Below are 23952 nucleotides of genomic sequence, written 5' to 3'. Positions count from 1 at the left end.
GCCGGCCATCTGGGTCTCAGCAAGCCCTCCGCAGGCTTCAAACGCACGTCCAGGTTTGAGGACAACTGAATTCGGGACTCGATGAAGGGTGCATCCTCTGGGCTCTCCTGCAGGACAAAATCCCATCCCACCGTGTGCCCTGATATTGCCCTAATGGTCCAGGAGCGAGCGACGAGAATGAAAACAGAACATGAAATCTGGTGCTGTGGGTCAGGGGACCTGCAGCCTCTACTGGGCTGCGGTGCAGAGTCCACTCTGAGTCCGGCTTTTATTCTTGATTGTAGCTACAAGAATTTCTTTAATCTTATCTTTTTCAAGACACTACACTGACATAGTCCAGATCTCCTTGTTTTCACCCCAGGCCGTCCCCTTCTGGGCTAGTCTCAGGAACAATCATCAAGTACACGGGTGGCCTTCATGCCTGACCCCCGACCCAGTGTTTCAAGGTCCATGCTTTCATGACCCCAGTCATACTCCCTTCTGGGTCTGGTCTCGGGGTTTGTAACAAGGCTATTATTCTAAGAAAAACATAAAAGATAATAATTAACACAGTTCTTAATATATGCCGTTTTTCCAGGTGCTATTTCTGTGGAATTTCTCAAGGCTGTGAAAGTACATTATTAGGAATTCCCACTACACCCTGACACCCTAGCATTTTGACCTCATTCACCGAGAGCCATCATTTTCTCCAGGCTTCTGGAAGCCATCTTAATAGTTCACACCAACTGGGTGCATCGAAATTTTCCTTCAAGTTCAGCCCTGGGGCTGGAACTAGGAAGGTTCAGGCTTGAGTCCTGACTCCCTCTCCTTCTGCAGGGCGGGAGGACTTCCCTGCGGACAGTGAGGGAGGCCTATTGGCTTCCTAGCCTGCCTTTCGGAGAAGGCAGTGGCACCCTACTCCAGTACTCTTGCCTGGAAAATTCCATGGATGGAGGAGCCTGGTGGGCTGCAGTCCATGGGGTCGCTAGGAATCAGACACGACTGAGCGACTTCACTTTCACTTTCCACTTGCATGCACTGGAGAAGGAAATGGCAACCCACTCCAGTGTTCTTGCCTGGAGAATCCCAGGGACGGGGGAGCCTGGTGGGCTGCTGTTTATGGGGTCACACAAAGTCCGACACGACTGAAGCAACTTAGCAGCAGCAGCAGCCTGCCTTTAAGGGACTGTTGCTTGTCCTGAGTGTTTCATGAATGACACTTATGTTGAGCGTCAGTGCCACCTGGTAGCAGCCAGACCATACTGTGGTCCTCGGGTACTACTATTTCCTGTATACGGTTCACTGACTGATACGTCCCGCACTCACTCTCATGTTCTCTCCCACGTTACCCCCTCCCAGTCCACCACCAGTGAGAGTTTTCATAATTTGATCACTACTTTCTGCCAAGGGGTGTCTGTGCTCCCCCAACTAATGGGGCCTCCAATGCCAGGTCTGCTGCATGGGATCCAGGTCCAAAACCAAAACCAATCACCGGCTTTCCTGGACCCGCACTCCATTCTGCATCTGTGTTACATGCTCTGATATTTGCTGTCAAAAATGATACAGTACGATATAAAGACAAACCGTAAAATTCATGACCATAATTTAAAAATTTCTTTTTTTCTTTACTTAGAATGGCATTAAAAAGCAAACAGGAAACAAGCCGAGAGAGAATGCAGAATAAAGGGGAAAGCTTTACATTTTAGTACCTCTAATAGCACTTTTTTCCTGCTTTTGAACAATCGAGGAACCCATATTTTCATTTTGCGCTGGGCTCTGTAAATTACGCAGCCGTATTCTGTTTATCAGCTTCATCCATTAGAAATTTCTTGTGATTTTCACATCCTACAGAAATGTTCATTTTCTAACCTAATTTTGCACACTTTCTCAGAGTCCTCAGAATGATAAAATCTTTAGACCCCTGCATAAACCGCACTCTTCCTAATATCCCCGATATCCACCTTATCTTGAGTGATGCAATCACATCAATTTCCCTCCTCATACATTTTTATACAGTAAACCTATAGAGCATATGAAAAAGAAGAGACATTGCTTTGTCAACAAAGGTCCATCTAGTCAAGGCTATGGTTTTTCCAGTGGTCATGTATAGAGATGAGAGTTGGACCATAAAGAAAGCTGAGTGCCGAAGAATTGATGCTTTTGAACTGTGGTGTTGGAGAAGACTCTTGAGAGCCCCTTGGACTGCAAGGGGATCCAACCAGTCACTCCTAAAGGACATGAGTCCTGAATATTCATTGGAAGGACTGATGCTGAGGCTGAAACTCCAACTCTTTGGCCACCTGATGCGAAGAACTGACTCATTGGAAAAGACCCTGATGCTGGCAAAGATTGAAGGCAGGAGAAGGGGACGACAGAGGATGAGATGGTTGGATGGCATCACCGACTCAATGGACCTGAGTTTGAGTAAACTCCGGGAGTTGGTGATGGACAGGGAGGCCTGCTGCAGTCCATGGGGTCGCAAATAGTGGGACACGACTGAGCGACGGAACTGAACAGAACTGATAGAGCTCTTAAGATCAGTGGGAGGGGGAAAAAAATATCCCTCACAAGGGAGTATCATTTCAAAAGTTAAAGGAAATCGCTGGCTCCCCTGGGGAAGCCGGAAACCTGGCAGGGGGAAGTTGGCAAGGAGTCAGGGTTCCACGGAGCGAGCCCTGCAGCTGCCCTCTCGCCCGGCCTGCGCTCTGCGCGTGCCCTTTAAGGGGCGGGGCCGGGGCGGGGCCTGGCAGTCGCCCGCTCTCCCAAGCTGCCCTGCGCGCGCGCCGGCAGTTCGGCCACGTCCCTGGCCACGTCGCGCCCGCTCTCGCCATCTTCGCCGCTTCCTCTCAGGGGCCGCCGCCGCCGCTGCCTGAGCTGCCGGGCCTGGGGCCGCCGCGCAGATCGCCGCCGCCGCCATGAACATCTTCCGGCTGACCGGGGACCTGTCCCACCTGGCGGCCATCGTCATCCTGCTGCTGAAAATCTGGAAGACGCGCTCCTGCGCCGGTGAGCGGCGGGCGAGGCCCGGGAGAGGCTCGGGCGCGGGGCCGGGTCCCTGGGAGGAGCGGGCGACCTCGGCCGCCCCAGGGCCCGCAGGCCTGCGCCGGCCCGACACACCCCCCTCGGCCGGGCTGGCGGGCGGCCGGGCCCCGAGGGGAGCCTGCGGCCCTTGGGGGTAGCAGCTCGGGCCGGGGTGCGGTGTCGGGGCGCGGGGCCCGGCTCTGCACTTGGTCGGCTGCGAACTTGAGCCGTCGGGGGCCGGAGAGGCGCCAAGTGGACCGCGCGGGCCCTTTTTGGATCTGAAAAGTTTGGCTGCGGGGCGGCGGGTCCAGCACGCCGGTCCCCCGCGCCCCCGGCTTCAGTGGGCGCTTCTCCGCGCGCCTGGGTAGGAAGGGGGGGTGTCCCGAAGTGCGGGGAGCCTGCGAATCAATGGGACGCGCAGGAGGAGGATGGGCAGGATCGCCGCGCTGGGCCTGACGTGGCAGCCGACCCAGCCCGGGAGGTGGGGCGGACGTGGGGAGAGGTCACCCCGCTCCCCACCCTGCCCCTCGGAGGACCGGCCTTTCGGTGAAGGTGCCCGGGCAGGCCGGTCCTTTAGAGTCCCGTGGGCTTCAACCCAGCCCTCGGGTCCCGGATCGCGCCTGCCGCGGGAGGGGCCTGTGGGGAGATCTCTAAGCGAATTTCTTGGGGCAGTTAATGCTGCTTTGAGGGACGATCTAGTTTGTCAAAACTCCTCTGAGCGCCTCCATCTAATAACGGGTTTTCTTAGACCTGCGGCGCGCCGCCGGGTACCGCCGAGGTCTCCTGTGGTCTCCTGTAATTCCTCACTCCACGTCACCAGTGAGTTGGCGGCTCCTCCTCGCGAGTACACGTTTCGTGCACACGCTGCTGGGAGGCAGTGAGACCCATCTTTCTCAGCTAGTCCTTGCACGGTTTTGCGTTTCGTTAGCTCTAAGAGCTTAAGAACGGCGAATTTTTAAATGATTTCTTAAAAGTACAGTCTTCCTTACACATATTTTTGATGCCATGTCCTCAGTGTAATAAACGTTTGGAGAATTAAAGAACTTAATTTTTGCAGAGACAGTAAAAGATGGAGTCCTAAATGACTCGGGTGGCAGAGAATTCCATGTACCTGATTGATTTCTACCTATTTTCGCCTCTAGAATAATAACACCACCTCTTTGGCTGTAGTCTTCAGGCCTCACCTGTCTCCCTGGAACACAGCTGAGATCCAGGAAGTAAGAAGAACCAAAAAAGACCTTTGAGCAGTCAAAATGGATGTTACAAAGTCCACGTACTGAAACCAGTGTGTTTGGCTTGGAGATGATCTCTCAATTCATGCATAGTTCGGAGGGGTTCAGTTGTACCGTTTCCAATGACAAAAAAGTAATTTCAGCGATTGTGAGAGCTGATATTTAAGTGCTGGCTGTGTGTTAGGTAGTGAGGTAAATGCCTTATATGGCTTATCCCACATACTCCTTGGTGCTCAGACAGTAAAGAATTTGCCTGCAATGCGGGAGACCTGGGTTTGATCCCTGGGTTGGGAATATCCCCTGAAGAAGGGAGTGGCAACCTACTCCGGTATTCTTGCCTGGAGAGTTCCATGGATAGAGGAGCCTGGTGGGCTACAGTGCAAGGAGTCGCAAAGAGTCAGACATGACGAACACTTTCACGTAGTCCTTGAAATAACCTTATGAAGGGAGTGCCCTTGCCCCCGTTCCCTGGAGGAGGTAACTGAGGCACAGGGAGGTGAGATGACTGGTAGAGCCAGGATTGGTGTACAGGCAAGGAGTGACTCCCAGTGAAAGACCTGCACGAACGTCTGTTTGGTCTGTGGAGTTTGGGTTTAGGCGAACATGTGTTTGGTCTATGGAGTTTTGGTTTAGGCATTTGATGCCAGGTCAGTAGTTTAGGTCATTTCTTTCTGTACTCAGAAAATGTTATTTTATTTTTAAGATTTTATTTTTTGATATGGACCATTTTTAAAGTCTTTATTGAATTTGTTACAATATTGTTTCTGTTTTATGTCTTGGTTTTTTGGCCCTGAGGCATGAGAGATCCTAGCTCCCCGACCAGGGTTCAGACCTGCACCCCTTGCATTGTTAGGTGAAGTCCTGACCACTGGACCACCAGGGAATTCCCTAGGAAATGTTATTTTTAATCCCTGCTTAATCAAGATATAATCGACATATAACATTGTATTCGTTTTAGGTGTACAACATACAGATTTGATATATGTATTGGGAGATGATTACCACAGTAATCATGTTAACACCCATCACCACACATAGCGACTTTTGTTTTCTCTTGTGATGAAAGCTTTTAAGATCTACTCTCCTAGCAGCTTTCAAATATGCAATACAGTCTTGTTAACTATAGTCCCCATTGTATGTTACATCCCCAAAGTTTTATTTATCTTCTAACTGGAAGTTTGTGCCTTTTGACTGCTGCTGCTGCTGCTGCTAAGTCACTTCAGTCGTGTCCGACTCTGTGCGACCCCATAGACGGCAGCCCACCAGGCTCCCCGGTCCCTGGGATTCTCCAGGCAAGAATACTGGAGTGGGTTGCCATTTCCTTCTCCAGTGCATGAAAGTGAAAAATGAAAGTGAAGTCGCTCAGTTGTATCCAACTCCTAGCGACCCCACGGACTGCAGCCTGCCAGGCTCCTCCGTCCATGGGATTTTTCAGGCGAGAGGACTGGAGTGGGGAGTCATTGCCTTTTGACTGCCTTCACTCATTTTGCCCACCCCATCACCAGAAATGTTACTTTTAATCTTTATTTTTGCTCCAAAGTCTTTGTATGAGTCTCTTAGTCTTTTATATGTTCCTCAGAATCCCCTTCTCTGTCAAGACATTTAATATTGAAGCACACTATCTCCTAAACATGGATCTAAACTAAGATATTGGGGGGAAGTTAGTACAGTGCTGAATATGGAGTTCTCAGGGAAGCACTGAGTAATGAGACAAAGTGAAAGGGTTTGCTATTTTGTTTGTTGTTTTTTGACATTCACTGTTTTCATTTGGGAGATTTAGGAGTATTTAGGAAATATAAAATACTTAAGCCGAAATAACAAGGAAGATAAATAGGTGAGTTAAATTTGTGTCTGTTTGCTTGGTATTCCAATAGTTACTAAACTATCCTCATTGTCAGACTTAGGATCATTTTTGTTCTTACATGTGAGATTTTCTAGCCTTATAAAAATCAAAATCACCAAGATCATTTATTCAGAATTAAAATCTGGATTTGACTGGTTGCCTTGTTTTTCCATCCTAATTTAAAGTTGTTTAGGGACTTTTGAAAGGGTAAGAATTTGATGAGTTTCTCAAATAACTGGAATAGGAGACATGTACATTCAGGTTGTGTTTCTCACTTTGAAAATACTGGTGTTGGGATTCATTTTAGGATTTTGGCCCTTATTTGGAACATAGCTGCAACTATAGAACCACGAGGCTTTTTCCCCTTAGGGTTAGGGATGAGATAGTTTAGTGAGGAAGATTCTGCTTTCCTGACTGTCTAATTCCAGAACAGCAGCCACAAAGGACCTTTTAAAGTGGAGGCTGGGGAGTTGATCTTGGTTTTGTTAGGATTGACATTCTCCGCTGTGTGCATTGTCATGATGGAGGGATGAATGAAATGTGAGTTCCTCGTCTTCCTGAGCTCTGATGCAGCTGAATCCACAGTGTCCCAAACATGGACCTGGGGAGTGTTGGGGGAACACCCCTTGGTTTGTAGGTGACGAACTTCCTGTCTGCATTTTCCTGTAGGCTGATAGTTGTTAGTGCTCTGTCTAGTGGGCTTAAGCTGCTGGTGGATCCTTCTGAGCTCAGGGCTCCCAGCCTTCCTCCTGGGCCTTCCCTGCTCTCCTCCGCCTGTTATTCAGGTTGTTGTTAGCTGTTGTCGTGTGAGTCACAGGTTTTCCGTCCTCCTAAACTTGACAGCAGTGTGCAGTGTCCCTGTGTTTCTTGTAATTGTATAGTGTATATATGTGTATGTGTGGTCTTTATTGGAGAAGGCAGTGGCACCCCACTCCAGCACTCTTGCCTGGAAAATCCTATGGACGGAGGAGCCTGGTGGGCTGCAGTCCATGGGGTCGCAAAGAGTCAGACACGACTGAGCAACTTCCCTTTCACTTTTCAGTTTCCTGCATTGGAGAAGGAAATGGCAACCCACTCCAGTGTTCTTGCCTGGAGAATCCCAGGGACGGGGGAGCCTGGTGGGCTGCCATCTATGGGGTCACACAGAGTCGGACGCGACTGAAGCGACTTAGCAGTAGCAGTGGTCTTTATAGTTTGAATTTTATGAGGAGATAGTTTATTTACAGTGAATGTATCTGATTTACAAAAAGCAGCCATTTTCTTGGCTCTTAAATGTGCTTAAGTTTTAGGTTTTAATATAGTTCCTCTTAAATTGTCTTAAGTGGTATACAGTGAACTGGCATTTTGTTTGATTTATTTGTGTATTTTGTGGTGGCTTCTCCAGATTGGGGGAGGGTCCTCTCTTTGTTGTTGTTTATTGACGTGTGGTTGATTTAAGTGTTGTGTTCGTTTCAAGTGTATAGCAAAGTGGTTCAGATGTGTGTGTGTGTTCTTTTCAGAATCTTTCCCTTATAGTTTGCTACAGACTGCTGAGTATAGTTTCCTGTGCTGCACAGTACATCCTCGTTGTGACAGTTTATATTTTTGAAGCACAAGGAAAACACCTCTTCTTTTATCATCTTTGAATACTCCAGGAAGCTTTTGCCTCCCATTCCCAGCTCCCTCTTTGTAGCAGCTATCACCTCTGCTCTTTGGAGTGCCAAGCTCCTGAGTAATCATGGCTCTTACTTACTGACCACCCACTCTGTGGCCACAAGGCACTGGGGACACAGTTCTGAGCAGCAGCTTGCCACTGTCAAAGTTTCTCTTCTCAAGAAAGTGGCAATTTAGCTGAAATAAGATATATATAAAAAGATAAAAATCCAGGATATCAAACCACATAGGCAGTAAACACTGTGGATGCGAAGTGACGAGAAAGACCCTGGGGAGGGCTCCCCTGATTTCACAGCAAGGAGGGTATGAGACCTCCATGAGGAACGTATGCAACTTCGCTGATGGACACAGAAGTGGCCCGAACGCGTGTTCATACCGTACCTGGTCCTGGACAGGACCGGGGCAGAGGAGAGCAGACAGGGCAATTCACCTCCCCAGAGTACCTTCCTAATTCAGAATATCATCACAGTCAAAGGACAATAAATTGAGAGAAATAACCTGCAATATAATCTGCCACCTAAGTGGCAAAAGGTTAATATCCACCTTAAAATTAATGTTTAATTTTAAATTAATTAAATTAATTAATCCTCCAAATTAAAAAAACGAACAACCTGATAGGTAAATGAGCGAAGCTGGCAGTTTATAGAAGAATAACAGAAGGCCAGTTCAGAGTGAAAGAACGCCCTGCCTCATTAGTAGTTAGAAGTTTGGGTGTTAAAAGAGCAGTGGATGCCATCTTTTGCCACTGGGTGGGAAAAAGTCAGAGGTTTACAACATCTTGATGTAAGCAGAGATGTAAAGAATATTCTCATCTGGTGTTGTGAATATGTAAATTGGCACAGCCTATGTAGGAGAAATTTGACATTATTTCAAAAGTTAAAGTGCTAATATATTTTGTCAGCGTTTCTAGGGAATTTGAACTACAGAAATTGCCATGTATGTGAACAAGCTAACCACAGGTATAAAGGTGTTTGTTGTGCCTAAATAAACACAGAACACTATTTATAGATACAAAGATATTCATGGAGCGTTGACAAGAACAAAAATTGTACACAACCCAAATGTCCACTTGTGTGGAGGGGTCACACAAATGTTGGTACATTCACACTGCAGAACACTATGCAGCCATTCAAAAGAATAAGGCAGAAGTATTAACAGGAGAAGATATGTCTGAAATACTAAGTTGAGAAAGCAAGTTGTAAACAAAGAGATAGTACGGCCCATTTTAAGGGGCAAACATGTGAGTACATACAAATACACATACAGAGAAAGGGGCTTTACGAAAGCCTGGAGCGTCGTATTTAAAGTGGAGGTGGGAGGGGTGTTTACTAGGTCCAGTTGGTATTTTTAATAAAGTAGCATGGATTTTGCTGAAAACAGGAAAAGGTGGCAAAGCAGCACATAGTAACAAGAGCTGTCACTAAGCACCCACAAGCATGGCAGGTATCGAAAAAACACTTTTTCCAACAGGCCCATACTTTGTCCCTGTTTGGCAGGGGCAGAAAGTGAGGTTTAGCGGGGCCGGGTATGTAACGGCCCTGTGTGACCTGGTGCACTCAGAGATGAGCTTGAACCCAACCAAACCTTCTGGCTCCACAGCCCCTTCCCCTGCTCACAGGAGCTGTGCTGTGAGCCAGCTGCTGACCCCTGTGCTAGGGTGTTAGTGGCCGTTAGGAGAGCAGCTGGCACCTCGGAGACAGTGGGCCGGCGCGTGGTGCCCGGGGCGCCGGGTGAGCACTGCCCTGCAGGTTTTCCTGCTGCTCTGACCTGTGGCGCTTGGGTGCATCCAGTGTTGGCAGGAAGAAACAGTTCACAGAAGGCTTGTCCGTCTGGTTGAGGGTTTTGTTCCGTAAACCAATGGAAATATGAGAAATGCAGCTTTTAACCTGCAGCAGAATTTAAGGTCATGTACACTGGAATGCTTAGTTGGAGGCGTTCATTAACCTTCACTTGGCCCAGTGGGAGAAGATGGGAATGGTGGTGTGTGTGATGATTGGTTTCCGTTTTACAAGTTGTGCTCCCTAGTGTGGAGGTGTCCCTGGTGTGGAGGTGCTCCCTGGTGTGGAGGTGCTCCCTGGTGTGGAGGTGCTCGCTGGTGTGGAGGTGCTCCCTGGTGTGGATGTGCTCCCTGGTGTGGAGGTGCTCGCTGGTGTGGAGGTGCTCCCTGGTGTGGATGTGCTCCCTGGTGTGGAGGTGCTCCCTGGTGTGGAGGTGCTCGCTGGTGTGGAGGTGCTCGCTGGTGTGGAGGTGCTCGCTGGTGTGGATGTGCTCGCTGGTGTGGATGTGCTCGCTGGTGTGGAGGTGCTCGCTGGTGTGGAGGTGTCCCTGGTGTGGAGGTACTCGCTGGTGTGGAGGTGCTCCCTGGTGTGGAGGTGCTGCTCCCTGGTGTGGAGGTGCAGTACATTTGTTACAGAACCACTGAGAGTGAGTGGTCTTCAGAGCTTGTTTCCCTGGCCTTCGTGTCCTTCGGTCTCAACCTGGGAACTGACTGTGGGAGCGCCTCCCGCTTCAGAGCTAGTGTCCCCGGAAGGAGATTCCTGCCCCGCCCGCTCTGTCTTCAGCTGGGATCCCCGCCTTCTTGAGCAGACAGACAGGTTTTCTGTGTTAAAGGGGAAAGCCTGCTCTTCGGGATCCGGGCCGGGAAGAATCGGGCAGAACTGTGTGGGCACACAGCGCTCAGGTCTCCAGCATGGTGGCTCCTGCCCGGGTTTTACACCACAGGACAAGCTGCAGCCACACGCTGCCTGTGCCCTTCTCCTCTGCCCCACCCCCTGGCGGGCAGTAAATTAGGGCAGAACCCGGAGCACGCACCTGTTCACAGTCAGAGACACAGTATGTCTTCAAAACTCTTTGGAAGTCTTATCTCAAAATACCACAAAATGAGTTTACCCCCAAGACATGAAAATAAATTGAATTACTGTTTTTTTTTTTCCATTTGTTCATTCATTCAGCAGGTATTTTCTGGGCCCTGCTGTGTGTCAGACCGTGTGTGTGGGGGGGGGGGTTGGGGGGTAGGGTGGGGGGCTCTGGAGGGGAGGGAGACGGGCGACCAAATGACCACAGGGCGCTTTGTAAGTGCTGCCACAGGAGCTGGGCAGCAGCCTGGTGAAGTGGGTCTTCTGTACTTGCTGGATGAATAAGCAGCGCTGAGGGAGGTTGTCTTCAAGGATGACTTTGATGGGAATTGGGTTGCAAAGGGGGGTGGTAAAAGCGATATGTCCGTCCCTGATTTTTAGTATAGGAATTCTGAAAACAAGGGCAAATTTCAGTTTACCTGGCTTCCAAATTTTCAGGAGAATAAACCCTTTACAACAAAACTTGCCTGTATGTATTCTGTCATTTTTTAATTTAAAATATGGGAAAGAACCACATAGAAAATAAGCTGGGAGTTTCTCTCGCAAGGCTTCCACAGTCGCCAGACGCAAACTGCATGCTCCCAATCCTCTTCCCCATCTTGTCTTCTCTCGCACGTTTTCTGTGTCAACAGCAGCCTCATTGATTCTCCTTTGGAACATTGATCTGTGATAAGAAAAACAGAAACTCCCTGCCGCTGGGGAAGAGACTGAAAGGGGCATGCTTGCTCTCTGTGTCTGTGTCCCCACCTTTGGCCCTTGAGATTGGCCGCGACTGATGGATCCAGAGGGACAGAGGCAGCTGTTTCTTCAGTTTCTCTTAGTTTATTTTTGTGAATAGGGTGGAACTGCAATTATTCCTCCACGAAAATGACGTTCTCAGAGCTAGGCTTTTTGCTTCAACAAGCTGTAAAATAGTTTTGGACAGTAGTGTTGTTTGTAAAATATCATTTAATAAAACAATGTGATTTTCACCTTTGGAAGAATATTACTAATGATTTGGGTTCAGTGACGTTTCCACTAAATACAAACTTGCTTAGCTGTCTAATGATGTGAAGTTTACGACGTAGGTGAGGGTGGGTGGGTCCTGACACCTAGTGAGATTCACTTTGCTCAAAAAGTCGCTCTTCAACATCTGAAACCCACGGCACACGGCTGTTGTCACAGAACTATTTGGCCAAATCCAGACGGCAGGTGACCTTCTCATCGTCTGGACTGAGCGTCCCTGTGCTCCACACAGGCTCTGGGGGGAGTGGGGAGTGGTGACTGGAGGGAGAAAGAGTTTCAAGATGTTCCAACGATAAAAGGTGCTGCTTTGGAAGGCTAGTAGGTTCCCACCCTCTTGTTGCCATAGCTTCCAGGGGCATGTTTGTGTGAGTCTGAGTTTGGTTGTGTGGTTCATCTAAGATAATTTAAGTTTTTATCTCCTCCAAGTAATGCTGCCTCCCAAAAGCAGTCACCGTAGGAGGCCAAGCCAGGGGGATTACAGCTCAGACTTTTCCTTGAAGCACGGCCCCCACTTGGTTCCTCGTCGCCTTGTCTGTTCAAGGATGTTGAGGGAATGGAAGACTGAAACTGTTCTCCTGCGTTTGGAGTCATCCCAGCCCCTGGCTTTGGCGCCTGGTGCCCCACGTTCCTGCAGTCCCTTCATGGTATTGACTTCAAGAATCACAGAGCTGTTGGTGTATTTCTAACACTTTGCTTTTGTTTCTTCAGGTATTTCTGGGAAAAGCCAGCTTCTGTTTGCACTGGTCTTCACAACTCGTTACCTGGATCTTTTTACTTCATTTATTTCATTGTATAATACGTCTATGAAGGTATGGTGTGGCACCCAGCAGAGTGTGTTTTGTCCATAACTCACAGACCTGTGGAGACTGTTAAACTTATGTCACCTGTGCACTTAATTAGGCATCTGCAAGAATAATGTCTAGATGTGCTGCTGTTGGTGTAAGCCTTCTGAGACCACCTAGTACGTACAGCTTGGATTAGTTACCATTAAGCATATTGTCTCCTGTATCAAAGCAGTATCTATTTAATTAAAGCACTTTGCACTTAGAGATTTCTTGATCTTAAGTTCCTCAACTGTGATAAACTTCTGAAGCTCTGGAAAACCCTCAAAGACAGAGGAGTGACTGTTATGTTTTCAAGCAGTGGGAAATTACAGGGTCCCTGGGAAAGGCCAGCAGGTTGGTTCAGGACGAGGAGGGGCAGGCGGGCTCCGGCTGCCCCTTCTCCCGCCTCTCTGGGGCCTAGGCGTGCGTCGCGTGTCGCCTTTGCCGTGCTTAAGCGACATCTACACCGGAGTTTACTTAATATGGTTCTAAAGCTTCTAACTCGTCCTAAGTGCTGGTATCCATGCCACCTTCGGTGTCACAGTTTTCCTAACCACAGGAAGACGAATGTGTGACTCTCAAAGCGCAGCGTAATTGCATACACCAGCCTCTTGTGCGCTGCGGGCGGTACACATGCCGCGCTTCGGGCAGTCTGGGTCCGCTCTGCAGGCGTTGAACTTGCACGTGGTGAGCACCCCCGGGGCGCACTGAGGGCTGCAGACGGCAGGCAGTAGCCTTGGCTCTGGCAGGGGAGCAGACGGCAGGCAGCCCTGGGCAGATGGCTCGCTTGCGATTGCTGCTGTGACCGCACATTCGAGTCACCTAGAGGCGTTCCATTCTTCGTTACTGAGTGAAGGGAATTCATCAGGAATTCGCCTCCTTAGAAATGGCCATGTCCTTGCTTATTGTCCAGGCAGGTTAAAACTGTAGCCGTCAGAGGCGTGCGAGCAGGAATCCCCTCCCCTCCCCTCCCTCTCAGTATGCCCAGCTTTCAGGAATCTTTACTTGCTTAATTGTTGCTTCCAAACATACTCCTAAAAATCAGGGGCATGAGAGGCGGGTTTTATGTGCTCATGGCTTCTTACTTTAAATGGCAAGCATGGGTGAGAGAAGAAAAAGAACTGCTTTGTTCAGTGGCCGCTGAGCCCTCGTGGATGCGTCGGGGCTGCTTGTGGGTGGGGGGGCTGGGCGGGGGAGACTGTACGTAGATGTGTGTGTGTTGTGTATACATATCGGAGAAGGCAGTGGCACCCCACTCCAGTACTCTTGCCTGGAAAATCCCATGGACGGAGGAGCCTGGTGGGCTACAGTCCATGGGGTCGCTAGGAATCGGACAGACTGAGCGACTTCACTTTCACGCATCGGAGAAGGCAATGGCAACCCACTCCAGTGTTCTTGCCTGGAGAATCCCAGGGACCGGGGAGCCTGGTGGGCTGCCGTCTCTGGGGTCGCACAGAGTCGGACACGACTGAAGCGACTTAGCGGCAGCAGCAGTGTATATGGATAGATTATGTGTTTATTCACAGGCATATGTACATGTATTTTTGTGTGGGGAGAGCACCTCTAGCAGTATAGGGTGTGAATCTTCCTTGATTTTGCATTGAGAAGGGCTGTGTATGTGTTGCTGTGTCAGTATTATGGGTATAGGCGACAGTTTTGGTATTTTGTTGACTATTTGCAAATATGACTTCAAGATGCCTGGGACAGCTCAGGTCTTTGTTCTGAAGTGTGTGAGGACTTATGACTGCTCTCATTTTCCTCTCATGTCGATTGACCCCAGTGCTTTCCGAATCCAATTTTGCAAGTCGACTTGGCTGGGACCAGGTCATGTGGCTGATACTCCAGCTGCCTCTGTTTATAGGTTCTTGAGCCTAAAATTCTGCAGTCTGAAAATTGGTATAATCTCAGAATGTCAGACTTTTTCTTGGGTTCAGATGAGTATATAGTGTTTTTCCTTTTGAATGTGAAACACCGTATAACTTAATTGTAAGCCCTTGAATAGCTACGCATTGTACAGTTATCACTTACTTTTGGTTTTGCTTTTGTTGTTAACCAGACGAAATTTCATAGCAACAATCTCAATGTTCCGTGTTAAAGTAACATGAGTTAAAACTCATTGCAAAGTGTAACATGAGTTACGTTGTCTATATTATCTTTTGAAAAGTGCTAGCTCAGAAATGTCTTCTTGCTGTAAGGAAGTGCCTTGGTTTTGAACTGTATTGAACTTGCCATTCACTTTCTTTTCTGAGGCAACTATCTAATAATTTACAAAGAGATTAAAAATACATTTCTTGGCAGTCTCTTATAAAGTTAAACTTACACTTAACATAGGATCCAGCAGTCCCCCTCCTAGGTCTTTACCCAGGAGAAATGAAGGCTTATGTTCACACAAAAGCCTGTGCACAGATGTTCACAGCGGCTCCATCCCCCACCCCACAAGCTGTAAACAACCTACCTGTCCTCTAACTGGTAGGTGGATGAACCTCTGTGGCTGCCTCTTCCTAAAGACACAAGAGGACCAGTTCTTAATACACACGACAGCACAGCTGGATCTCAGGTTGTTATGTTGACTGAAAAAAACTGGTCTGAAAGGTGACATACTGTTAAGTTCCATTTATGGAATGGAATTCTAGAAAAGGCCAAAGTGCAGGGACTGAGAACACATTGGCACTTGCCAGAGGTTAGGCCTGGGGGAAAGGCATGACTCTGTGGGGCAGCAGGAGGGAATTGGGGTGGGGGGAGTCAGGACTGGTCTGTGTCTTGATTATGGTGGTGGTTTTATGACGTATGGAACTGTATATCCCCAAAAAGTGGGTTTTACTGTATTTAAATTTTATATATATATATATATGGCTGATGCAGAAAACCAAGGGAATTGGAGCAATTGTAATATTTTGATGACACAGCATCTTTTTTTTTTTTTTATCCTTTTAGCTCATCTACATTGCCTGCTCCTATGCCACAGTGTACCTGATCTACATGAAATTTAAGGCAACCTACGATGGAAATCATGATACTTTCCGAGTGGAGTTTCTGGTGGTCCCTGTGGGCGGCCTCTCATTTCTAGTCAATCATGATTTCTCTCCTCTTGAGGTTAGTTAAGAGGTTACTTAGGTAGTCATGTGTGGTTCCCTAAGGAAATAGACCTGTTTGCAGTTAATGGGGTTCTATTTTGTGTTTCGGGGGTGTGGGTGGGGAGTGGCTTAGCAAATAAATGTAGTTTGATGTAAATAAATCCTGGGCAAGAATTAAGCACCCAGGTCAGACACCCACTTGAATGTCTTCTGACTCTCCTTTAGGATATAAGCTTGGCTTCTGTGACACCAAGCTGCTGCACTCCTTGTCTTGAGGAAGTGCAGCCTGCCTGGTGCCCAGCGCTGTGCCACGTGGTGGGGTGGCCTGCTCGCCAGTGCTCCCTCCAGCCCCAAGTGTCCAGAGTGAGGCTCTGGTCGTCCCCTGGTGGCAGCGGCGCCTGGGTGTAAACCCTCCAGGGACTCCTGCCAGACCCCTCCTCCGTAGGCATGAATGAAGAGCTGGGTTGGGAAGAGAGCTTGCGTGATTATGACTCTGACTTCTTAGCCCTTTGATTTAACCATGCCACAAAAAGCCTGAAGAGTAAGGAAAGAGGGAAATGATGTATGTCATCTGGGAAGGAGGAACGGCAGTGAGGGGTGGGGGGACCCAGCCCCCAGTCCTGCAGCCCTGGAGGAGGCGGGGTTGGCTCAGGGCCCCAGGGCCAGAGCTGGAGAGGCTGCCGGCAGGGAAGCATCCCCTGCATCGCGTTTGAAGAGCCAGGCAGTTGCCCAGGGAAGAGTGCAGCACTGGCGAGGCCGGGGAGGGAGATCCAAGGAGGTGCAGGTGGCCGGGAACCTCGCTTGTCCCGGGGGGTCTGCGCCTTTATATGTGGCTTAAGTTTCTGTGGTTTATTAAAGTGCACAGCTGCTCTGTCCTGGGCGCTGATGCCCAGCCCCCGCTCCCTTTACGCTGCTTCATGGTGAGGCAGGAGTGTTCTGTGAGTTGGCGGCAGGCGCCGGGCGCTGACGGGGCTGCGGCTTCTCCCTCAGATCTTGTGGACCTTCTCCATCTACCTGGAGTCGGTGGCCATCCTGCCACAGCTCTTCATGATCAGCAAGACTGGGGAGGCGGAGACCATCACCACCCACTACCTGTTCTTCCTGGGCCTCTACCGCGCCTTGTACCTCGTCAACTGGATCTGGCGCTTCTACTTCGAGGGCTTCTTTGACCTCATTGCCGTGGTGGCCGGCGTTGTCCAGACCATCCTGTACTGCGACTTCTTCTACTTGTACATCACGAAAGGTGCGTCAGGCTGTGTGCGGCCCGCTTCCCTCTTCCAGGGCTCCCTTGGCCGTCGTGCTTCTGATCTGACACTTACTCAGAAGGCGAACTGGCTTCAGAGCACATTTTAATGACTGTCAGGTAGAGTTCTTGGTCAGGATTTTCAGTCTTTTTTTTTCTTTATTTGTTATAATTTTATTGTTTTTCTACAATGACATATTTTCATTGTAAAACCAATCAGAATTAATAATTCTTAAAACAATCACCCAGAATCCTACCACTCCAAAATAATCATTGATAATGTGTAAGTAAACATAATGGTTTAATGATATATGATTTAAACTCAACATGCTGGTCTATAATTTGTTCTTCTTCCTGGACATCTGCATGACTTTTAATAGCAGTGGAGTCTTACGTTTATTATCGTAGTTTATTTATTCAGCCCCCTGTTCATGGGTGTTTGGGCTTAAAAATGCAGTGTTTAACTCAGTGTCCTTGTGTGTATATATATATATATATATATTTGCCTTTGTATGAATAGAGTACATGTGAACTTGACAAAAATCTGATGAAAGCCATGGTCCTTGCTCAGAGAAAAATGCACAGTTACGTGTATTCACACAAACATGTGCTTATAGTTTTAGGGAGTTCAGGGGCCCTGAAACCCACCCACAGATCCCAGGCTAAGAATCCTCAGCTCGCTTCAGTCGCTCAGTCGTGTCCGACTCTTTGCGACCCCATGGACTGCAGCACGTCAGGCTTCCCTGTCCATCACCAACTCTGGAGTTTACTCAAACTCATGTGCATCGAGTTGGTGATGCCATCCAAGCATCTCATCCTCTGTCATCCCCTTATCCTTACGCCTCCCAGCTAAGGAATCCTGGCTATACAGTAAAGAATAGCTTACTGTATAGCCAGTAAGAATCCTGGCTATCCAGTAAAATTTCTAATGGTGGAATTGCTAGATACAAGGGCATATGTATCTTAACTCTTTTTTTTAACATCCAAAATTTTCATAACTGTTATGTGTCAATATATGCAATTAGGGGATTAAGTCACAATGACAAAAAGCTGCCATGAATTAAAAGACAATTTCAATTGAACTAGTATTTTTAAATTCAGTTGCTAGGGCATCCGGATACATTAAGAAGATTCCAATCTGTGTATATGACATTCTCTTACTTCAGAGGACTGTGTTTATTGACACCCAAGTCAGATGCCTGGTGCTTGTCAGAAGCTCATCTCCCTGGACCTTGCTCTGTGGTGTCTTGTATGATAAACTTCTAGGAGTGGGTAGGAAGAAGCTGAAGCATGTCAGGATGAGTAACCTCTTGTTTTCATCCTTGTCTTTAAACTTGTAGTTCTCAAGGGAAAGAAGCTCAGTCTGCCTGCGTAAGTGCCAAAGACCACCACCAGCATCTGTCCTCAGGGTGCTCGGACAGAATTCTTAGCGCAGCAAAGGCTCAAGATGCTTGATACGGAAAATTGGAAACTCAGCTCTTCTGTTGCAGATAGTCATCAGTGGCTCTGTAAGAACCCAGAGGGAAAGAACCAGAAGGTTTCTGTTTAATGCATCTTGCCTTATCTTTTTTTAATACTATGTACAAAGATTTTTTACACAAAGAAACTTAATGCTGTATTAATAAAGTCAGTGTGTAGCTTCAATTGGGGGTAGTCCAAAAGTGAAGATTTTGTGAGGAATAAGTGCAAACTGTTTTGGGTTTTTTTAATTCTTTGAAATTGTTGATTCTTTGTGTCTGCAATGAAATCGTACTCCTTGACAGTCAGTAGATAATATATTCCTCCATCTATCAAACTTGCATTCCACTATATTTATTTGTGTTTTTTTGCCAAAAGATGAGTTATCTTTGTTTGAAATCTGAGACACTATGTCCAGTTTGGTACATCCATTCAAATTGCTTCCCACTGACGTGGAACTCCTTCCCTGGACGTCAAACACTACACGAAGCTGGTAAGGATAGCTTCCAAGTCTAAGGTTTTCATTACCAAAATCTGAAGATTCTGAATGTAGATGGAGTTTCGTTTAAGAGTCACCAAAGGTGCCTGCCCTCCTCCCTACTAAGTGTCAGTTGAAACTCTTCCAAGGGTGTCAAAAAGCTCGCTGAGGGGGCGGGGTGGGGCCCTGGGCTGCTTGCCGCCTGAGCGTGACGTGCGAGAAACATTCGTGATTAGTTTGGACTTAGGACTCCTCTGAGGAATGGAACACAAGTGGTTACCTATCACTTTAATTTACAGTTCCAGAAGATTGCTACAACCATGTCCGTTCTCAGATTCAAGTGGTTTTTCATATCCTTTTGGATAGCAGAATGATTGACTCTTTTTTTTAATTGGCAGCACCAGTTGCCGTTCCTCTTACTTTTTGTTTTGTTTTTACTGAGCTCTTGCATGATTTATCTTCTGTTACCATCCTAAATAAACATTTTATTAAACCTAGAATAAATTGTCTTTTTTTCCTGAATAAGGGTTTTGGAACATCCTGTGTCAGGATGGGTTTTTAGTCTTTGTTTTTCGATTGGCAACAGCTCTATATAGGGCCGCAAACATTTGTTCTTCCCTTAATCTAAAACCTCTTTTTTTTTTTTAATTGCAGTTTTCCTCCTGATTTTGCCATTGTATTGATTTGCTGCATATTTTTTTTGACTTATGCAAAAACATACGATTTTGGTTTTTTTGTGATGCACCATAAACGTTAAAGTATTGAATACTAACAGTGCTTACAACAAAAAGTAGTAGTCTTGTTTACTGCATTAAAGTATCTTGTGAAGGAAGGGAACTGGATGGATTTGACTTTTATCTAGTGTGTCTCCAAACATCTTTATAAACAGGTAGTATAACTGCATAGTCTAACCTCCTGTCCTTATCGCTCTCACCCCGCCTCCCCGCCCATGTCTTTGCTTTTGTGTATCAGAGTATCTTTCTTTCAGGCATTCTAGTTTAGTTTCTGTTTTCATCCTTTTTGGAAGATTCTAGTGGCAAGGAGGAAGGGTGGGAAATCCTGGCCTACGTGGAGCAGACCCCAGCGTTCCCAAACTGGGGGCCGGGGGAGTCTTGTTTTTGTGCATGTAAATCACACACGAGCTGGGCTCGTTCTTAGGCGAGCACAGAGCAAGGATCTGGGACTTGCGGAAGCATGGAGTGTCGACACCTCCGCCAGCCATCTGCCCAAGGAAAAGTAAAGCTGGCTGAGATGCCGCCACCATCCTGTGGTCGACCAGGGTGACGTCTCCACAGGTACCTTGGGGGGCGCGGGACCGGGGCAGCGGCCTCACGCACACGGGAACAAAGGCATTGTCTGACGCACCTCACTAAGCACTGTTTCTGAATTACTCTCACTTCCTGAATAAAGGTTATCAGGTAATTCATACTTTTTATCAAGCTGTTTTATTTGTGTGAATTTGTGTTTTTTCTTTAAAGATAAAAATAAAGCAGAATTAACAGATTTACTCACTAAATAATTCTGAAAAGATGCTGGGTGTTGGCTGCTTACAGACACCAATCCAACAGTGTCTAGTCCAATCACGGGGTTTGAAGGTTTCCCAGGGAATTCTCTGGCGGGCCAGTGCTTAGGCTTCAGTGCTTTCACTGCAGTAGCCCAGGTTCAGTGCCTGGTCGGGGAACCAGGATCCTGCAAGCTGTTCATTGTAGCCAAAAAAACAAGGTTTCCTGCTTCCTTACGGTCTGTCAAAGAGAGAAACGGGTAGAGAAAAAGTTGCAGGTGGAAAGCCTTGCTAGGGAAGATCCAGCCCAGAGATACCAGAAAGTCAGACAGTTTGCTGGAATGCAAAGATTCGGTTTCAGCAGAAATCATTAGTGATCTGTGGGAATGCTAGGAAAAGCACAGGCTTTGGGGTCAGACGTGTGGAGTTTTGGCCCCTCACAGTCTAGCTCTGACCTTGGAATTAACGTGAGCCGTGTTGCCTCTCTGTTACCAGCAGAGACTCCACCATAGGATTTCCGTGAGGTGTTAAGGAGCCCTGTCCTGAAGCTCACAGCCCTGAGACTGGTGCACATTAAGTGCTGGGGACCTCAGGGATCCTCTTTCCCCTCCCTTTGTGCTCAGCTTGGGACAGCTTCCTTGAAGGCTGGCTGGAACCAGTTCAGCAGGAGTTCCTCTAATGCATTTGACCACATTGGTAGTTTTGCCCTTGTTCGCCTGCGTTATCTTCAGACCCTGACTCCCAAGTACCTTGCAAAACCACCCATTTGAGTGAAGGCTGATTGAATTGGGGCTGTGTGTGTGCCTTTTTTTTTTTTTGGAGAAGGAAATGGCAATCCACTCCAGTGTTCTTGCCTGGAGAATCCCATGGACAGAGAAGCCTGGTAGGCTGCAGTCCGTGGGGTCGCACAGAGTCAGACACGACTGAAGCGACTTGGCGGCGGCAGCGGTGTGTCTTTTTTCTATGTGCTTCGCCCTCTAGTGGCTGAAGGTAGATTCCAAGGACCGTGCACTTTGCTCAGTAATCACTGTGCCGTCCCCCCAGACCCCCCAAACCTGATCTGGGTTAGCTTTTGAAGTGTGCGGTCTTATGAGCCTTGTGCAGGTGCTGAGGTGGGGGTAGGGTCTCCTCCAGTTCTGAAACGGTTCCCTCTTTTATCCTTTCTACCTAAAAGTAAGTTGCACCGTAATATATAGCACTTTTACTGCAAGACTTACCGAGTGTGTGCTCAGTCATGTCGGACTCAGTGACTTCATGAACTGTAGCGTGCCAGGGTGCTCTGTCCGTGGGATTTCCCAGGCAAGAACACTGGACTGGATAGCTATTCCCTTCTCCAAGGGATCATCCCGATTCAGGGATCGAACCCACCTCTCCAGCATTGGCAGGCAGGTTCTTTACAACACCCATCTGGGAAGCCTGTAATATAGCACTAATCCTTTCAAACAATGACAAGGATTGTCATTTTTTTATACTATTAGAACATAATACTACAGATTTCTGACCTAGTTTGGCACTGGGCACTTAAAAAGTGAGTCTTCAGGCATACACTATCTGCTGCTGCTGCTGCTGCTAAGTCGCTTCAGTCATGTCCGACTCTGTGCGACCCCATAGACGGCAGCCCACCAGACTTCCCCACCCCTGGGATTCTCCAGGCAAGAACATTGGAGTGGGTTGCCATTTCCTTCTCCAATGCATGAAAGTGAAAGTGAAGTCGCTCAGTCGTGCCTGTTTCTTAGCAACCCCATGAACTGCAGCCTATCAGGCTCCTCTGTCCATGGATTTTCCAGGCAAGAGTACTGGAGTGGGGTGCCATTGCCTTCTCCGATGCACTATCTACTTGACTTCATATTCAGGAAAAGCTCTAGAGGCCATGTTAGAGCTGAGGCCCGAATGGAGTGAGACAGTGACAGGGAAATACCTGCAGTAGGAGCAGAATGAGCTTGGTATATTTCAGGGGGAAAAAACGCAGCAGGCAAGGTGAGTGAGGAAGGGAGAAAGTAGCCCTAACTCGGGGAGACAACCATGCATTTGCAAACTTGTGATGTGTGACTCCCAGGGAAAAGACTGCAAGAGGTTGGAGTCCATTTTAAGCACAAAGTGTTCAGTTCCATCTCAGTCGTGTCGACTCTTTGTGACCCCATGGACTGCAGCATGCCAGGCCTCCCAGTCCATGACCAACTCAGAAGCTTGCTCAAACTCATGTCCATTGAGTCGGTGATGCCATCCAACCATCTCATCCTCTGTCGTCCCCTTCTGCCTTCAATCTTCCCCAGCATCAGGGTCTTTTCCAATGAGTCAGTTCTTTGCATCAGGTGGCCAAAGTATTGGAGCTTCAGCATCAGTCCTTCCAATGAATATTCAAGACGGATTTCCTTTAGGATGGACTGGTTGGATGCACAAAGTGTAGGCTTGCAGAATTCTAAGCTGATGGGCCTGGTCTGACGGTTCATCGTCACTCCAGCTGCTGTAAGGGCAATGCACCGAAGAGGAAGAGGGGAAACGGCAGAGTTGGAGAGAGCAGTGGGGAAACCCGATCAGGTATGTGATGAAGGGGGCTCAGACCGGGGTGGAGGGGAGCGGAGGGGCCGAGAAGCGGTCAGAACCTACGACCAGCTTGGAGGAAGGAAGGCAGGCAGATCGGGCTACTCCCCACTCCCCAGCACCAAGCAGCCGAGTGGCTTCAGGCTCTGAACCAGGGAGGCTCCTAACGAGGAACTCCTAACCCCTGCCCTTACGGGGTGGAGAAGGAAATGGCAACTCACTCCAGTATTCTTGGCTAGAGAATCCTGTGGAGAGAGGAGCCTGGTGGGCTGCTGTCCATAGGGTCGCATAGGGTCGGACATGACTGAAGCGACTCAGCATGCATTCATGCGTTGGAGAAGGAAATGGCAACCCACTCCAGTGTTCTTGCCTTAAGAATCCCAGGGACGGGGGAGTCTGGTGGGCTGCTGTCCATAGGGTCGCATAGGGTCGGACATGACTGAAGCGACTTAGCATGCATTCATGCGTTGGAGAAGGAAATGGCAACCCACTCCAGTGTTCTTGCCTGAAGAATCCCAGGGACGGAGGAGCCTGGTGGGCTGCGGTCTATGGGGTCGCAGAGAGTCGAACACGACTGAAGCGACTTGGCAGCAGCAGCAGCACCAGCCCTCGCGGGGGGCGGGCAACTTTGTCACAGCCTTGCAGCCCACACAGACGTGTATATGAGCTGAGCCCCAGATCCGCCACTAACTGCGGGGTGTCTCTGGGCCGACAAAGCCCTCGGGGCGGACAGCGTGCTTAGTACTTACGAAAAGAAAACAACAGAAGGGACCTAACACGTGCAAAGAGCCAATGAAGTGCACCTGCGCCCCGGGCCGCGCATCTACGCAGGCGCAGAGGCCTAGCGGCGACCGCGCGGGGCTCAGTGCGCGTGCGCCGGGCCCGGCCCCCGCGTGCGCCTGCGCGGAGTCGCGGGGAGGCGGCAGAGTAGCAAGGGCGCCGGGCTCCGGGCGGCTGTGGGCGCCGCGGGCCGCGGGGCCTCCGTCCGCCATGCCGGGGATGGTGCTGTTCGGCCGGCGTTGGGCCATCTCCAGCGACGACTTGGTCTTCCCGGGGGTCTTCGAGCTGTTGCTGCGAGTGCTGTGGTGAGGGCGCGGGCTCGGGCTGGCCGCGGGTGGGGAGGGTGTCGTCTGCCCCGCGCTCGCGTCCCTGGCCCCCTCCGCCGCCCTGGGACTTGGGTGCCACCGCTCTCCCCGTTTACAGGCGGGCGGGCCGTGCCCAGGGTCACCGGGCGGGCCCGCCGGC

General features: G+C 48.9%; 2 protein-coding genes and 1 long non-coding RNA gene across 7 annotated transcripts in view; 2 read left to right on the top strand and 1 right to left on the bottom strand.

Annotated features, from left to right (window-relative positions):
• Positions 1-2753: 2753 nt before the first annotated feature.
• KDELR2 (KDEL endoplasmic reticulum protein retention receptor 2) lies at positions 2754-20098 on the top strand. Its single transcript, XM_061402199.1, has 5 exons — positions 2754-2985; positions 12297-12397; positions 15347-15505; positions 16477-16729; positions 18070-20098. The coding sequence occupies exons 1-5, from the start codon at positions 2895-2897 to the stop codon at positions 18102-18104; spliced, it is 639 nt and encodes a 212-aa protein (XP_061258183.1). The 5' UTR covers positions 2754-2894; the 3' UTR covers positions 18105-20098.
• The window catches only part of LOC133238756 (uncharacterized), a 21092-nt gene continuing 16436 nt past the window's right edge, over positions 19297-23952 (bottom strand). For 3 of the 4 annotated variants that reach the window (XR_009733616.1, XR_009733618.1, XR_009733615.1), the window contains 2 exons: positions 21384-22630; positions 19297-20407 (listed from right to left, as the gene is read on the bottom strand). This is a non-coding gene — a long non-coding RNA (uncharacterized LOC133238756). Of the gene's footprint in view, positions 20408-21383; positions 22631-22928; positions 23614-23952 lie in introns of those variants that run through there. The other variant, XR_009733617.1, reaches the window with a different exon arrangement.
• DAGLB (diacylglycerol lipase beta) overlaps positions 23698-23952 on the top strand; it is a 23831-nt gene continuing 23576 nt past the window's right edge. For both annotated transcript variants that reach the window (XR_009733614.1, XM_061402196.1), the window contains exon 1: positions 23698-23792. Coding sequence is in view for 1 of the 2 variants with exons in the window: in XM_061402196.1 (XP_061258180.1) it covers positions 23698-23792 (95 nt within the window). In the remaining variant the exon portion in view is untranslated. The remainder of the gene's footprint in view (positions 23793-23952) is intronic.

Source organism: Bos javanicus, chromosome 25 (assembly GCF_032452875.1).
Source record: "Bos javanicus breed banteng chromosome 25, ARS-OSU_banteng_1.0, whole genome shotgun sequence".
Lineage (NCBI taxonomy): Eukaryota > Metazoa > Chordata > Mammalia > Artiodactyla > Bovidae > Bos > Bos javanicus.
Note: the sequence above shows the minus strand (reverse complement) of the source record. Positions and strands in the feature narration are given on the sequence as shown.